At 43.8% G+C, this 17178-nt stretch overlaps 1 protein-coding gene across 1 annotated transcript in view; it reads right to left on the bottom strand.

The window, feature by feature from the left end:
* Window positions 1-17178, bottom strand: part of LOC121549698 (staphylococcal nuclease domain-containing protein 1) — a 282207-nt gene that overhangs the window by 256392 nt on the left and 8637 nt on the right. The window contains exons 5-9 of the mRNA XM_041861542.2: window positions 15769-15929; window positions 14779-14870; window positions 13976-14134; window positions 13512-13618; window positions 10043-10133 (exon numbers count right to left, since the gene is read on the bottom strand). Coding sequence (XP_041717476.1) covers window positions 10043-10133; window positions 13512-13618; window positions 13976-14134; window positions 14779-14870; window positions 15769-15929 — 610 coding nt within the window. The remainder of the gene's footprint in view (window positions 1-10042; window positions 10134-13511; window positions 13619-13975; window positions 14135-14778; window positions 14871-15768; window positions 15930-17178) is intronic.

Here is a 17178-nt window from a genome sequence, read left to right as displayed (position 1 = left end):
AGAGCAGAGAGAGACAGCTGTAATCTACAGCACCACATACTGCAGCTACACAGCAGAGCAGAGAGAGAGAAGCTGTAATCTACAGCACCACATACTGCAGCTACACAGCAGAGCAGAGAGAGAACAGCTGTAATCTACAGCACCACATACTGCAGCTACACAGCAGTGCAGAGAGAGAGAAGAGCTGTAATCTACAGCACCACATACTGCAGCTACACAGCAGAGCAGAGAGAGAACAGCTGTAATCTACAGCACCACATACTGCAGCTACACAGCAGAGCAGAGAACAGCTGTAATCTACAGCACCACATACTGCAGTTACACAGCAGAGCAGAGAGAGAAGAGCTGTAATCTACAGCACCACATACTGCAGCTACACAGCAGAGCAGAGAACAGCTGTAATCTACAGCACCACATACTGCAGTTACACAGCAGAGCAGAGAGAGAAGAGCTGTAATCTACAGCACCACATACTGCAGTTACACAGCAGAGCAGAGAGAGAAGAGCTGTAATCTACAGCACCACATACTGCAGCTACACAGCAGAGCAGAGAGAGAGAAGCTGTAATCTACAGCACCACATACTGCAGCTACACAGCAGAGCAGAGAGAGAACAGCTGTAATCTACAGCACCACTCCACGTACTGTATGACCGTACCATGACCTTAATGTATTCATACTGCAATTGTCGGAGAAGTCAAGTATATTTTAATGAACGATCAACATGGGCATTTCTGGATGACTTTTAGATGTAACACAATCACACATTATGGAATACAACCCGACAACGAAATGTACCACCCAAACATCGCAAAAAGATGCATTGAAACTACACATCCTACTGTCACAATTATCGCTGCATCTTCACACATTGCAGAGCATCAAATTGATCCATTGCCCGTCCTTTTAACTTATGCCAAAGTGTTCCAGCTTCAAACGCACAAGTCTGTGAATTGTATATACAGTCCATATGGAGAGGGGAGTCCCGGGAGAGAAGGGGACGGAGCAGAGGAATGGGCATCAGTCAGGATTAGCGCCGTGACTGATCCATCCCACTCCAGTGAAGATGTGTCTGCCATCTCTCTCCGTTTTACCAACAACAACAAAAAGTTTCTCTCCGTGAAAGGAGAAACAGATTGGTAATAAAGTGACGGCGAGGGAGCGAGATGGAAGAGAAAGTACAAGACTGACTGAGCGTCCAAACCTTTTGGCTCAACGGCCACATTGAGCTTTTGAAACCAAGTGAAGGGCCACATACTATATGCGTGACAAAACATGTGAAGCCTTTATTCATTTTCACATTGACACTCAACTAGTGTACTGTAGGTGGACATATGCTTGCAGAACAATTCTACCCTGGTACCATCTCTACCCTTGTTTTTTGTGAACACATTACACACATCTTCCACAAAATTGATATAATTTATAACATCACAGACAGTCAAACACACACAGATCCTGCATCTCTACCCTTGTAAAGTACAATCAAACTTAGTCACAATATGCAAACTTAAAAATATATATTTATTATATGACTGGAGACATGCAAAATGTAACAGCAGATGTGTAAAAGAAAAACTATTCTAATATTTGAGTGAAACATATGGTAAGAGCATCCGTTTCATTTGGAATGGTCTGTTTTTGAAAACATATTAAGGAACAATTCTCAATCGTCATTGTGAGCTTTATTTACAGTTATCCAAATCAACTCATCCCAAATCTGACTGATTAGTTATTAAATCAAATCAAATTGTATTTGTCACATACACGTGTTTAGCAGATTTTATTGCAGGTGTAGCGAAATGCTTGTGCTTCTATTACCTGTATCCAAGTGCATTGCTGGATAATTCTCACTGCATAACCAATCACCATGAAAAAGCATAGTCCTTGCCTACCCCAGTCATGGTTATTCAAGTCTTAATGTGAACAATGGGTCTGGTTACCTCTCTTGGTAAGGGCATCTAAGTCTGGTGTCATCTTTGATGTAGAGATTCTCAGAACAGCTGACAAGTGGTCATTTGTTCAATTTGACCTGTGACGGGATTTGTTGTAATTCATGACTGAGAACATTTGTTCACACACATATGTGGACCCGAATAAAACAAGCATCCTTTGGGCGTGCTTTTTAATGTTTGGAAACTTTGTTTCATTCAGTGAGCCATAGAACTGGTCTATTGTTGCTGTTTTGTACTTCTCCTTCAAAGCACTGTCACATTGGATGTCGATGAGCTCCAATTGTGTGTCTGGTGGTGCTTTCTCACTGTCGAAGACTGGGCATGATACAAGCTCCAGCTCAGTCTCAATCTTGGTGAAGTGTGAGAAGCGGCGGGAAAACTCAGCATGCAGGTCGATCAAAGTTCTACTGTATGTCTCAGTGCGGCACTGCGATGTGGGCGCATTCAGTGCGGCCAGTGTCGGGAAATGAGCGAGACCGGCTGCTCATTTGTCTGGAGAACATCATAAGTTTGGCCTTGAATGCTTTCACGTTGGAATACAGTTCATGCACAAAAACACAATTTCCCTGCAGTTTCACATTTAGATCGTTCAGATGGCCCAATATGTCCACACCAAAAGCAAAGTCGCCCAGCCAGTCTGTCTTTCAACTCAGAGAAGTCGTCAGCTTTTCCAACCGTATCAAGGAACATACCCATCTCCCCTCTCAGTTCCCACACACAGCTAAATACTTTTCCCAGGCTTAGCCAGCGCACATTTGAATGGTACAACAAGTCCTGGTGCTCTGCCTCTGTCATTGAGCAGCTGAATGAACTGACGATGGTTAAGCCCCCTTGCCCGTATAAAGTTGACAAGTTTTACAACCACTTTGACAACATTTTCCAGCTTTAACACACTTTTACACAGGGCTTCCTGATGAATAATACAAAGAAGAAATATCAATTCCTCTGACTTAGGGCTTTCTTTTAACTCTGTCTTGTAATCTTCTTAGTAGGCCAATGTTTTTACCGGTTATATTTGGTGATCCATCTGTTGTGACATTTGTCCGTTTTCTCCACGGTAGCTTCATTGTTTCCAAGCAGGCAGACACCCTGTCATATCAGTCAGAGCCCCTGGTTGTTCATCATTGATTCTATCGCAAGAAGTTCCTCTTATTTCAAAGTTCTCATTTATTCCTCTGACAAAAATTAAAAGTTGAGCAGTGTCTCTGATGTCAGTACTCTCATCCAGTGCTATAGAACAAAGATCGAAGCCATCTGCTTTTTTCTTTAACTCTGAGATTAGCTCCTCACCTATCACTTCCACGCGCCTGGTGATGGTTCTGCGTGATAAGCTAATTCTCGAATTGGCTTTTACTCTCAGGACAAAGTATACCAGCAGTCTCCACCATACACTCTTACACAAACTCCCCCTTCAGCAAAAGGCTTGCTATGCTTTGCGATTTTATGTGCCACTACGTAGCTTGCCTTAGTTACGGAGTCTTGAGTAGAGCACCGTTTAGTAAAACATATTTTGTTGGGCTTTTAAGTTTGTGGGAAATTTTGAGGCCTTCCTTGCCTTTTCCTGAGAGGACAGATTGCTAGCGTAGTTAGCATGCTGGCTTGAATAATTACGATTATATTCCTTAAAAACGACAACACTTTCTTGGCCTTCCGTCCAATATGAGTAAAAAAGTATTTTGCTGTCCATTCTTCTTTAAATACACGACATTCAGAGTCCACCTTTCTCATTTTCACATCACTCATTTTTCACATCAAAAGTCGTCAAGCAATGAAGTGGCTATGATGACTGAGCGCGTTCTGAATCTGATGGTAGGCCCAAATACAGAGCGCGTTGCCAGGCTACAGCGCCATCTATTGGAGGTTGTTTGTTTATCATGGAATTAGTAATTTTAGGCCAAAAATCGTAACTCAAATATAATCATATGTAATACATTTAAAAAATGTCTCGCGGGCCGGATTCAAGTGCCCGCCGGGTCCAAACTATGGTGCACTAATAAGTAAGGCACCTGTGAAGTCTGAAGGATCAATTGCCCAAACTCACTTGAGCTAGGCCCTAACCCTCGACAGACCTCTTATGGTGCTCATCGCTCAAAACATGGCTGGGACTGGAGAGGGGGACGAAAGACGGCTGCCAAAACAAAGAGAAATGACTGACAGACACACTTGTGACATTCACACACAAACATGGGCTCTACATCAAGCTCAATTGGGGAACAGTGGAAAGATTTAGGCCCACACGCACACAGAGAGATCAATGTGTGATAAACTAATGGGCTGTACATCAAGATCACTTGGGAAAGGCAAACACACACCCACCCAGGCCTACCTGTGACATACACAGCAAACATGGGCTGTACATCAAGCTCACTTAGAAGGGTGGGCAAACATATCAAGCTCACTTGGAAGTAAGCACCCATGCATCACACACACACGACTTGGTTGGATCAATGATCCAACCCCATCAGATCTTATATTGTTTTAGAGAACGAAGGATGAGGGAAGGATGACTAGTATTTGAACAGGCCCCAATTGCTGAGATATACATGGGAGACAACCACCCTTGGATACCAGTCAAGCTTGTGTGGGCGGCTATTGGGAATCGGGCTTGGAGCTAGACCAATTTTAGAGAAATCCTGAACACACAAGCACCTCCCTTGAGGTATTCTGAGATGCTCAGTTAGTCCCAAAGCAGACAGGGAGGAGAGAAGAAGAGAGGAGAGGCAGATGTGAGGAAAAATAAACTAATACATCTGCAAATTGTTTTACCGTTGGGGACGGAGGGAGAAATTAACCTGCCCACATACACAACACAGGCCCAGAGAGAGATAGAGATAGATAAATGTGCTGGCCAGCCATTTTTCTGCTTCTCTTCTCAACATAACAGTTGATTTATTTATTTGGGAAGAGAGAAAGGAGAATCACTTTTTCTTTGTTGGTGCCAGAGCCAGAGAACAGACCTTGTTACAGTGTTGTGAGAAGTGTGTAGGTTGGAATAATAGAGATTGGATTTTTTTGGAAACAGATGGGCTCTCTCTCTCTCACACACACACACACAGTCGCTCTTAGAGAGAGAAAGATATGGGGAGAGAGAAAGATATGGAGAGAGAGACAGAGAAAAACACAGACGGAGAGCGCGAGAGAGAAAGAGTGCGCCTTTCGACTCCAGGTGGGTGCCAGCAAGAGGTATGTCCAGGCTGCATGAGTCACCGGGGTCTCCAAAAGGTTGACCGTGAGCTAATAGTAGCTCTCAGCCAACCTATGAGTAGCTCACCAAACAATTCCAAAAGTATATGCAATTATTCATGTGTCACATCGCAAACTGTCATAAACAAATCTCACAAGTCTCTGACACCACAAGCTCCCAGCTAATCAACGCAACATTGACATTATCCCTCCCCTGGTTAGCCACTATTGGCTTAAATAGCCAAACCTAACAATATCTGCCAATTAATTTCAAGCAATATTGCCCCTGTCTGTCTGTGTGGTGCAGGCGTTTGTGTCTATCACTCCGTGTGTAGCCACGTCTTGCAGCAAAAGTATATAATGAGAAAGTATATCAAATGTATTACTTGTTATTTGCAAACATTACAATGAAATGAGCAGCAGCAGCCATAGCTGCAGGAAGAAGGGGTGCTGAGGATGCTGTAGCACCACACTGAAAAATCTGTTTTTTCACAAATGGTAGTGCACTGGGCCTTTACTAGTCCTGGATTAGTTGACCGATATAGCCCTTTGTAACACAGGCAAAAAACACAAATCTGCGCCCCCCCCCCTCCTCCTTATTTTACCAGGTATATTGACAGAAAACAAGAGAAAGTAGTGTACTAAGGACACGGGGAAGAGTTGCAGGGGAGAGGAGAAGAACGTGCCTATTTGAAAGCTAGAAAAAAAATTAGGAGCTACATTTTTTAAAACTATCTCTCATGCTAGAAAAGGTTGGAGACCCCTGCTCTAGACAGACCCTGGTGGTAGAGAGGTGCTGTCACCTGGTGGCCACTACTAGTATGACATCTGCAGTGTACAGGATACATATCAAGAGCACTGCATTTACCTGTCATTCATCTCTATTTAAAAAGACTGGTGGTGATGATGTGATGCAGTAACACCAATAATGTATAGGCCTATAGGTGTGAAAATAACTGCAGTACTGCGTCAAGACGCAGAGTAGTTTCTCTAGAGATGTCCTCTCTTGCCTCTCTGCACATGCAGCACCTACGTCATCAGGTGTGCAGATAGCCATGCTCTGGCATACACATGCAAGAAACAAATCATCACACTTGCGTCTCTTCCATTGTTAGGGCAAATCAATGTGCAGGTTGGTCCCAGTCAATAAACCTGCACATAAGCAGCTTATATTCTCCAGTCTTTAACCCAATACTCAGGAATAGCATCCTTTCCTTAAAGATGAACTATGCAGAAATCGCTCCGTCATTTCCTGGTTTCAACGATTCTAAGAGTTCGATTAATTTCAGATTATTTGACAAAACAAGCAACTATGTGTAGAGAATCATTGTACCATCTACACAGCTGTGAAATATATTTTCCATAACCAAAAATATTGTATTTTCAGTTATTTGAAGCTGGTGTACAAAACCAAAAGTAAAAGATGCTAAAACTAAAGGGAAGCATAGAAATAGCACACATAGAACAGATATACCGCTTCTTTGACTTTCCTCCCGAGTGGCGCAGTAGTCTAAGGCACTGCATTGCAGTGCTAGCTGTGCCACTAGAGATCCTGGTTCGAATCCTGGCTCTGTCGTAGCCGGCCGCGACCGGGAGACCCATGGGGCGGCGCACATTTGGCCCAGCGTCGTCCAGGGAGGGGGGAGGGAATGGCCGGCAGGGATGTAGCTCAGTTGATAGAGCATGGCATTTGCAAATATTGTATGCACTGTAAGTCGCTCTGGATAAGAGCGTCTGCTAAATGACGTAAATGTAAATCTATAACTAACATTTCAATGTGAATTTGGTCAGGTCACCCAAAATGTTATATGTTGTAGCTTTAAAGGGGCATTTCAACATGAGTATGGCCTCTCCATCTACACTGATGTGAAAAACTGTTTCAGACTATTGAGATGCTGCCAGTTGTCCCCTGTCCCTCCGTGACAGTGACAGGCCTCCGATGGAGGCAGGTTTTCCACCAAAAAAAAAAAAAAAAAAATTGGTCATTTAGCAGATGTTCTTATCCAGAGCGACTTACAGGAGCAATTAGGGTTAAGTGCCTTGCTCAAGGGCACATCGACAGATTTTTCACCTAGTCGGCTCGGGGATTAGAACCAGCGACCTTTCGGTTACTGGCACAATGCTCTTAACCATTAAGCTACCTGCCGCCCACCACATCACTTTCATCCATCACGTCCTCTCTCAGGTCAGCTGGTCACAAGGGAGACAAGACAAAGAAGAGAGGAGGCAGATTCAACTTATTGGGACGTAGCCCACATCTGCCTACCAGTCCCAGCAGAGACAAGGTGAGAGAGAGAAAGAAGGAGATAGAGGGTAAGAGAGAAATAAATAGAGAGGGTGAGAAAGAGGGGGTGAGAGAGAGTGGGGAGGAGTCAGCAGGTGGAATCCTACGAAGCGAGCTAGATCTACTCAGGGTTTTCTAAAGCTAACCAGCTTCAGCTAGCTTCACATTCCAGGTCAGGCTTCATCTGTACTACGACGGTGGATATTGCTCGTCCGCCTGCCGCTAACTCTAGCAGGCTTGTAACTGCGCGTGCATGTTGCACATGGCTAGTCAGACGTCGGACTCTTCATTGAGACAATGCTGAAACATTAATCCATGGGCGATTCAGTGCCACATTTTCATTTGTGCCCAAAAAAATTAAGTGGATTTAGCCGTGAGTTAGCCTTCCCCGGAGCAGGTTAGTTCTGAAGGATTCATTGCCATAGAAATTGACCTGGCTAAAAGTTGAGTTACTTTCATATGACTGGTTATCTCGAGTTGAACTCAAGAGTTGACCAAAGTTAGCTCGCCAACTCCTCAAACCTGCTTCGTATGATACCCTTCTGGGCTGCTCTCTCTCTGAACTCTATCCATCCTTTCCCAGAAACATAATAAGGGAGAAGGGGAGAGAGTATGGACTGGAGAGTTGACAGGCTGCAATGCCGTGGAGCCAATAGAACAATGACAGAGGTCAGCAAATGAGAATTCAAGAAATCAAGGTGCCCACACCAAACAATCCAATGAGGATGTTAAGCAAGCCCAATTGGCCAATGACAGTTCAGGGAGCTGACAACTTCTAACAACATGACAAAACATAGTACCAGCTGACCACCCACCCGAACGATGAAAGTCGCCACAGAACCAACACTTATCTATCCCACCATACCATCTGGGGGTAGCCTACAAAAGGCCTGTTTGAAAAAGCCAAGGTGACATTTTACAACAAACGCTGCGTTGCCGACGGGGCTTGCCTCAAAAAAGGCAACCCAATAATTCACTAATCCCTAAACAAACTTGCTAACGTGCCGCTGCCTTGGGGCGGAGGGCCTCAGTGTTATTCCGACTACTTCGATTCTGAGAACAGCAGGAGGGGAGGAAGAGGTGGGGAACCATGCTGGGAACCGGCACAAAGGCTCATCCCTCTACTGGGGAACTGTACCCGCCTGTCTGCAAAAATAACACACTGGGAAGAAAATACACAATTCCACCACCACCACCATCCTCTTCTCTTCCCACCTCCTTTTCTCTATCAGTTCTGTCCGTCTACCCCGCTCTCGGTCACTCCCCTCTCTACTCTAGTTCTACCCCCTCCCTCTCCCATTCCCATTTCTCTCACTCTCTACACCCTTCCCTCCTCCCCCCTCCCCCTTCTCAGCTTCCATTCCCTGAGCTCGGGGAGATCTGAGGGCAGCCGAAGCCAACGTATAAATGTTTGATCCTTTTTTTCGTCGCTAGAGACTTCGCTCTGACTCAGGGGAAAAACACTAACTTAGCCATCTAGGTTTATTTTTTATTTTTGTGTGTGCAGATTTCTTTCGCAAACTCATTCTGTAAGCAGATTGCTGCGACGGCAACACCTTTTATGCAACCAAAGGCTAGCCATGAATATTTCAAGGTCTTAAAAGTTCAGCCACCAGATCTGAAAAAAATCTAAGCAGATCATAAAAGCTACTACTTTAGGGAATTAAATCAACTTTCTTTGTGGGTCACCTAAAGAAAAAAGATTGTCCGAAGGAAGACCGTATCACGGGCTCGATTCAGAATATAAACAGACAAACTAGGTGAGAGACCCAACTTCTCAATATTGGGAGTACTTAACGCTACAGTCTGGGATTTGGGAAGCTGTTCAAAAGGTCATTTCAATTCCTTTATTCTTGAAGGATTTTGCTGTTTTTTGAATTACATACTGTAGCTTTAAGGGTAACACTAAAACAGTGATAGAGGCTATAATGTGTCCTCTTGTATTAGCAATAAGGCCAAGCTACATTACTGGAGGCTCCATTTAGAAGGAAGTAATGGACTCTGACAAGGCCAGGTTTGGGATTCATTCAAAGGCAGTTTCCTCTGTGATATTAAGACAATCATTATTTCCTCTGCCGTATCCCAATAACATCCAGAACTAATATCCTGTCCCGTGTCTCTGAACGGAGCTAGGACGGTCTGGGAACATAGGAGAAACGCCAGGCGATTCCGCAGTCATTTGGCTAGGGAGTGAGTGTTCAAGGTTGCTGCTAAAGCGCTTCCTCTTTGTACCTCTGTGCTGGGAGGTTTTTGGGAGGTGGTGTGTGAGAGGGGGGTGCACATATTTGTCAGCGCTTTCTAGGACTGGTCCTGCTTTTGGTGCAGTGCTATGACAAAAATATTAAATAAACGGTTGTGGAAATACTGCAGTAATCACAGCCATGGAGGAAGCCAGGGAAACATCCCCTAACAATCAAAGCAAAGTTAGTCTCACGGATTGAACCCAGACCGTGTTCCATTACAGAAAGCATCTCCTTTTCACTCTACCCTCGCCCACCCCCAAATTCATTAAGTGGAGTGAACAAGGGCAGAGCGGAAGGGGACGACCTTCTGGAATGGAACGCAGCCCCAGTCCCAATCCTCCTGAAGCAGTGTAGTGTAGACCTGCTGGGTCTTCTTACCTTGGCCACAAACTGCCTGTCCTTCTGGTCCATGTTGGCTGTGGGGGCTACGTAGTCCTTCCAGATACGCACTTTACGCTCTTTAGCAGATCTAACAAACAGAAAGGATGACTCAGTTAGAAGGGGGATAATGTCAACAAAAAGAGGAGAGGAAACAAACAGAGCAGCAATCATCAATGAAGACGTGATGGCCTTGTGTGAATGGTGATGTGAAAAGCAGGAGATTTGGTCAAAAGAACAATGAAGGTAGAGAAAACATTCTTTCATACAATTCTCAGTAAAAATAAAGAAATATATCAAAACATCCTTTCATATACTGAACAAAAATATAAATGCAACAATTTCAATGATTTTACTGAGGTGCATATAAGGAAATCAGTCAATTGAAATAAATTCATAAGGCCCTAATCTATGGATTTCACGACTGGGCAGGGGCGCAACCGTGGGTGGGCCTGGTAGGCGCCAGGCCCACACACTGGAGAGCCAGGCCAAGCCAATCAGCTGTCCGGGTGGCTGTCTCAGATGATCCCGCATGTGACGAAGCCTGATGTGGAGGTCCTGGGCTGCCGTGTTTACACATGGTCTGCGGTTATGAGGCCGGTTAGACGTAGTGCCAAATTCTCTAAAATGACGTTGGAGGTGGCTTACGGTAGAGAAATGAACATTTAATTCTCTCGCAACAGCTCTGGTGGACATTCCTGCAGTCAGCATGCCAATTTAACTCCCTCAAAACTTGACATCTGTGGCATTGTGTTGTGTGACAAAACTGGACATTTTAGAGTGGCATTTTATTGTCCCCAGCACAAGGTACACCTGTGTAATGATCCTGCTGTTTAATCAGCTTCTTGATATGCCACACCTGTCAGGTGGATGGATTATCTTGGCAAAGGAGAAATGCTCACTAACAGGGATGTAAACAAATTTGTGCACACAATTTTAGAGAAATACGCTTTTTGTGCGTATGGAAAATTCCTGGGTCTTTTATGTTGCGTTTATATTTTTGTTCAGTATATAATTCCTGGTAAAAAGTAATAAAAATAAATAAAAAACACATGTTCATATGATTCTTAGTAAGAAATATAAAGGCAATAGGCCTACATAAAAACATTTGATAAGCACTTCCCATCATCTGGTATTCAATGTTTTCATAATGTGTTTCAATACAAAATATTAAATCAAATCCATGCTAAAACGACTCAAAGACTAACGATGAATACAGGCAAAGCTGGCTCAATTGATACTCTGAGAGTGAAACTTTTACATCTCCAACTGTGCTGGATTCAGACCAACTAGAATACTGATTTATGCCTGTTCAATTACTTCTCAAATTCCTGCCGTAAATTGCTTGATATTTCAGAGATTATTCTGGATCAAAAAGAGTGGTGCGTGTGGCATGGCAGCTGAGAGGAAATTGTCCAGTTTTAAAACTAATTTCCTGCAATTCTCTGCACAGCCATGGCTAATGCTGTGTTATTTTGCTCAAACATAATAATAAAATCAACACCTCTAAATTCATTGTTTTTGCCATTTTCAATTTTCCCTGACTGTCAAGCTTTTATTTTGGTGATTTTTAGTTTTAAATATTATAAATAAATAAATATACAGTGGGGAAAAAAAGTATTTAGTCAGCCACCAATTGTGCAAGTTCTCCCACTTAAAAAGATGAGAGAGGCATGTAATTTCCATCATAGGTACACGTCAACTATGACAGACAAATTGAGAAAAAGAAATCCAGAAAATCACATTGTAGGATTTTTTATGAATTTATTTGCAAATTATGGTGGAAAATAAGTATTTGGTCAATAACAAAAGTTTCTCAATACTTTGTATATACCCTTTGTTGGCAATGACACAGGTCAAACGTTTTCTGTAAGTCTTCACAAGGTTTTCACACACTGTTGCTGGTATTTTGGCCCATTCCTCCATGCAGATCTCCTCTAGAGCAGTGATGTTTTGGGGCTGTCGCTGGGCAACAAAGACTTTCAACTCCCTCCAAAGATTTTCTATGGGGTTGAGATCTGGAGACTGGCTAGGCCACTCCAGGACCTTGAAATGCTTCTTACGAAGCCACTCCTTCGTTGCCCGGGATCATTGTCATGCTGAAAGACCCAGCCACGTTTCATCTTCAATGCCCTTGCTGATGGAAGGAGGTTTTCACTCAAAATCTCACGATACATGGCCCCATTCATTCTTTCCTTTACACGGATCAGTCGTCCTGGTCCCTTTGCAGAAAAACAGCCCCAAAGCATGATGTTTCCACCCCCATGCTTCACAGTAGGTATGGTGTTCTTTGGATGCAACTCAGCATTCTTTGTCCTACAAACATGACGAGTTGAGTTTTTACCAAGAAGTTATATTTTGGTTTCATCTGACCATATGACATTCTCCCAATCCTCTTCTGGATCATCCAAATGCACTCTAGCAAACTTCAGACGGGCCTGGACATGTACTGGCTTAAGCAGGGGGACACGTCTGGCACTGCAGGATTTGAGTCCCTGGCGGCGTAGTGTGTTACTGATGGTAGGCTTTGTTCCTTTGGTCCCAGCTCTCTGCAGGTCATTCACTAGGTCCCCCCGTGTGGTTCTGGGATTTTTGCTCACCGTTCTTGTGATCATTTTGACCCCACGGGGTGAGATCTTGCGTGGAGCCCCAGATCGAGGGAGATTATCAGTGGTCTTGTATGTCTTCCATTTCCTAATAATTGCTCCCACAGTTGATTTCTTCAAACCAAGCTGCTTACCTATTGCAGATTCAGTCTTCCCAGCCTGGTGCAGGTCTACAATTTTGTTGCTGGTGTCCTTTGACAGCTCTTTGGTCTTGGCCATAGTGGAGTTTGGAGTGTGACTGTTTGAGGTTGTGGACAGGTGTCTTTTATACTGATAACAAGTTCAAACAGGTGCCATTAATACAGGTAACAAGTGGAGGACAGAGGAGCCTCTTAAAGAAGAAGTTACAGGTCTGTGAGAGCCAGAAATCTTGCTTGTTTGTAGGTGACCAAATACTTATTTTCCACCATAATTTGAAAATAAATTCATGAAAAATCCTACAATGTAATTTTCTGGATCTTTTTTTCTCAATTTGTCTGTCATAGTTGACGTGTACCTATGATGAAAATTACAGGCCTCTCATCTTTTTAAGTGGGAAAACTTGCACAATTGGTGGCTGACTAAATACTTTTTTTCCCCCACTGTATATATAGGTCCATTATCTTTTCTACATACTTTATATCTGACTTTAGTCATTAAAGTTAACACTGCAAGCCTTTTTCAGGTGAGCATGCCATTGCTTCCTCCAAGTTCTGTCAGTCTCACTTCGAGTTCAAAAGAAATGACTCATTTCTAAAGTATTCACAATTAGCCACATCCCCTAATTGGTTGGTTACTAAAACGGTTGAGGATAATGACGGTTGTGGTCACATTGACAGATTGACAGTGTTGCGGTAGGGGATCTGGTTGGGGAAGGGACTGACTTTTCTCCGGCCCGGAGTTTCTCTGCCCCCTGGGTGTAGACGGCCATGGACCAGTCCACACAGCGGGCGAACCCTTCCTTCAGCAGCAGCTCTGTGATGTTCCCGTTCTGGAGATGAAACAACGAGGATAGAACATATAAAGTATTGTATATTCCATGATAAATACACTATTTATAGTGATGACTACTGTTGAGGAAACAAAGATAACAGAGTAAGTTCGACAGAAAGAGATGACATCACATTGCCTGCGCTCAAACACGTTCAGAGAACCTCATACAATGTAAGGGTCTCATGAAGAATGTTTGAGTACAGTTAAGTGCAACAACCTCAGACTTCTGCAAGGTTCAAAATTATATAGTTATCCTTCCTTGCCCTCTGGCCTACAGCAACAGAAGTCCGAGCTACCAGCCTTTGCGTATAGTACAATGCTCAGGGGTCATAGGTGAGGGGTCAGTCAGTCTCACCGGGTGGAGGATGGTACCCAGGATGACCTGGTTGGGGCAGCTCTCCAGGATGATCTGCACGTCCCTCTGGAGCAGACGCGACTCTGTGAAGAACTTGGCCTCGGCAGCGAAGGGCTCTGGCGACTCAGTGCCGTCTGCCTCGCGCTTGAACGTCGGACACTGGAGAGAGGATATATAATGTAATATGCCATTTAGTAGACTATTTTATCCAAAGCAATTTCTACTACAGTGAGTGCATTTATTTGTGTATGTGACCACAGCGGATATCGACCTCACGACCCTGGCGTTACTCTTACCAACTGAGCTACACAGGACCAAGAGAGAGGAAGAAAATGCCAAAAGACCAAAAGATAAAGAGTAAATATCTGAGAAACTAGAGACACATTCATATGACATATACACCTTATAGTAAATACAAACTAGATATGGGAGACAGAGAAGAGCTGGGAGATGGGGCACTAAGGTTCAAAACGGCTGTAATATCTTAAGTGTGAGATGGGAAAGATTTGTTATCTGCAGTGGTCCGTTTGTAAAACTTCTGGGTCTTAGAAAAAGATGGATGGTGAAATAGGAGACTAACAACAAAAGGAAAAATACCTAAAATCACTTCCATCTCACATACCTTATGAGTTAGAAAGTGATAGACCATCCCCTGATAATGAAGTAGTACAATTAGCTAACCCCTGCAGAAACATATAGGGATATTCCCTAATCAAATCAGTAGGAATATATGCTCTGGTCTATAAAGGATATAAAAGTTGACCATACACACAACCATATATAGTACGGTCAAAGAGACTGACCTTGACCCCAGAGAGCATGACCGTGACCAGGTAGTAGTCAGGCAGGAGCAGGGCACGGACCACGCTACCGTCGCGCACGTGCTCAATGATGGCTGAGGAGAGAGAGACTAGGGTCAGAAATAAAGTATTCATACATTCAATTAATAGTTTTAATACGATAAAATCTGTTTACACAAGGGGAAACATTCTACTATGACCTTATAATTCTGTTTTATAGGTTCTACCAGCTTTAGAGTAAAGCAGACTCAGTTCTATACAGAGCCAGTGCTACAGTAGATTCAGTCATAAAATTAGGAATTAGAATCATTTAATAGGATCTCTATGGATTCAGTTCTATACTGTATTATGCCTTAAAAGTCAGTGATCAAATGTTTCCATCTACAGGATGATCTTCACCCCATTCCTGTCCTCTACTATATGGAGGGTGTTTACAGTACATGTTGTTGATTACATACTGCTCTGGTTGGTTATAGAATAATGTATTCTCTCCCTCTTCTTCTGTTGTCGACCTGACCTCTAAAAATGTCTGTTAGTGTGAAAGGCCAAATTGTGTTTTGAGTGTTCGGGGGCTGAATGAATGCAGTCTGACGAGGGGATCAGCCATAATCCAGACCGGGAAAATTAGTATTCCGATTCCGGGCCCCCGGAACTCAATGGAGGGAACATTTAAAGCGATTCGGTTGGATTGCTACTGCCCATTTAAAACAGCAGGGGCGGTCTCGCTAAATGGTAAAAAACCCTCCACACCATTTCCCCATTAAATTAAAGGGAGTGGCCGTTAGCTGCAGTGGACCGGACAGAATGGAGAAACGCATTAGAGGGGGTGAAACTCACATAATGAGCCTGTGAGGTGTGATACAGGGAGCCATTACGTGCCAGATATAGATATAGAGGCATCGAGCCAAAATGGTGGATTATGCAGCTGTGTGTGGTGTGCACACAGGGGCTTCTAATAAGTAACTATGAGGTATGTGTGAGTGTTAGCCCTACCATTGACAGGTTTCTGGTGCATGGAGTCAACAAAGTTGCGGGGGTTCTCAATGCTGTACTTGAGGTCGCGTACGGTGTTAGTGCCACCGCCCTCCGTCCACATGCCTTTCTTGGAGGCCTTGGCCTGGTCCTCCAGGTCACACAGTCTAGCCTGATCTGGACTACACACACCGGGACAAGAGAAGAAGACAAGTGGTTAGTATATAACACACAGACTGAAGTTTCAAACTATAGTAAAGTAGCTGGAATAGATCTTAGAGACAATGGACTTTTTTTTTTTTGCTGACACAGGGCCCAGTCCCAGCACAGTGCCTTGTTAAAGGGCAACAGTAGGTGACAATTATACTGATGCCAGCAAGCCTCCAGCTCACTCTTCTGTTACTGGTCCAGTTCTCTATATTATCAGTTTGGCCTTAGGGGGCAACTGCCTGCCTCTCAGGATGTGCTAGTCCTGGAACTGCATGGGCACTAGTTAGTAGTTCTAGCTACACTGACAGTTCTACTACCAGCCCTCAGGCTAAACTGATGAGACTGGCTAGGTGGACATACAACTGGACATAACAGTTCTGCTATGTTGTGCTTTTTAAATCCTTTCAGATAAATTAGGGTCAAAAAGAGCAATGGTTCCCAAATGTATGGTCAGGCTTTCATGACCCACGCCAATTCAATAAAAGCAATGTTTCTAGTGTCACAAAATTAGCCTTTAGCTGTGACACGAGGGCCCGTGGCCACCTAATACTTGTGGGATATGCATTGGTTTAGTTGATCAACCAAAAACATAAGGGAGATTCAGGGGGAACAACTCAGAGTTTGGGTCTCTTTTCAGGCACCACAACTTCCTCCATTTGCCTAAACACCAACATGAGTTTCAGACACCTGGTAGACGGCCAAGTACACAACTCCCCAGTTTCACTTCCATCTGCATGAGCTTTCAGGTTCAGCGTGTTGATAACCAGATTGTCAGGCTGGGCCTCAAACAAAGATCAGAGGGCACTTTAAAGACAACATGGTGCCCAACAACTCCCTCAAACGGGCAAGGCAGGCGATATATGTCTCAATTCCACGGTGGTTCAAAACAAATGGCGACCGTTATCTTGAAAGACCATCAGCGTTTTCCACTTCGCCTTTTTTAATTTTCTTCATTATTTTCCGTCGGCGTGTGAACAGTTTTAACACGTTTTCTGTGGAGTGGAGAAGTGAGGCTTGCCCATAACTGATATGAGAAACGGAGAGTGAGATAGTGGGACGGGGTTCTTTGTTGAAACGAGAGCTATGTAAATTGAGCCTTTTTACATTGATGCTGTCTGAAAGGGAGAGTGGGTGCTAGTTTTAGAAAGAAAGGGGCACAAAGTGGTACTCAATTAAAACACATCACACACACAAAGAAAAGAGAGAGTCTGAGTGTTCTGA

The sequence above is a fragment of the Coregonus clupeaformis genome, unplaced genomic scaffold, assembly GCF_020615455.1.
Source record: "Coregonus clupeaformis isolate EN_2021a unplaced genomic scaffold, ASM2061545v1 scaf0097, whole genome shotgun sequence".
NCBI lineage: Eukaryota > Metazoa > Chordata > Actinopteri > Salmoniformes > Salmonidae > Coregonus > Coregonus clupeaformis.
This window is presented reverse-complemented; position numbering and strand designations above follow the sequence as displayed.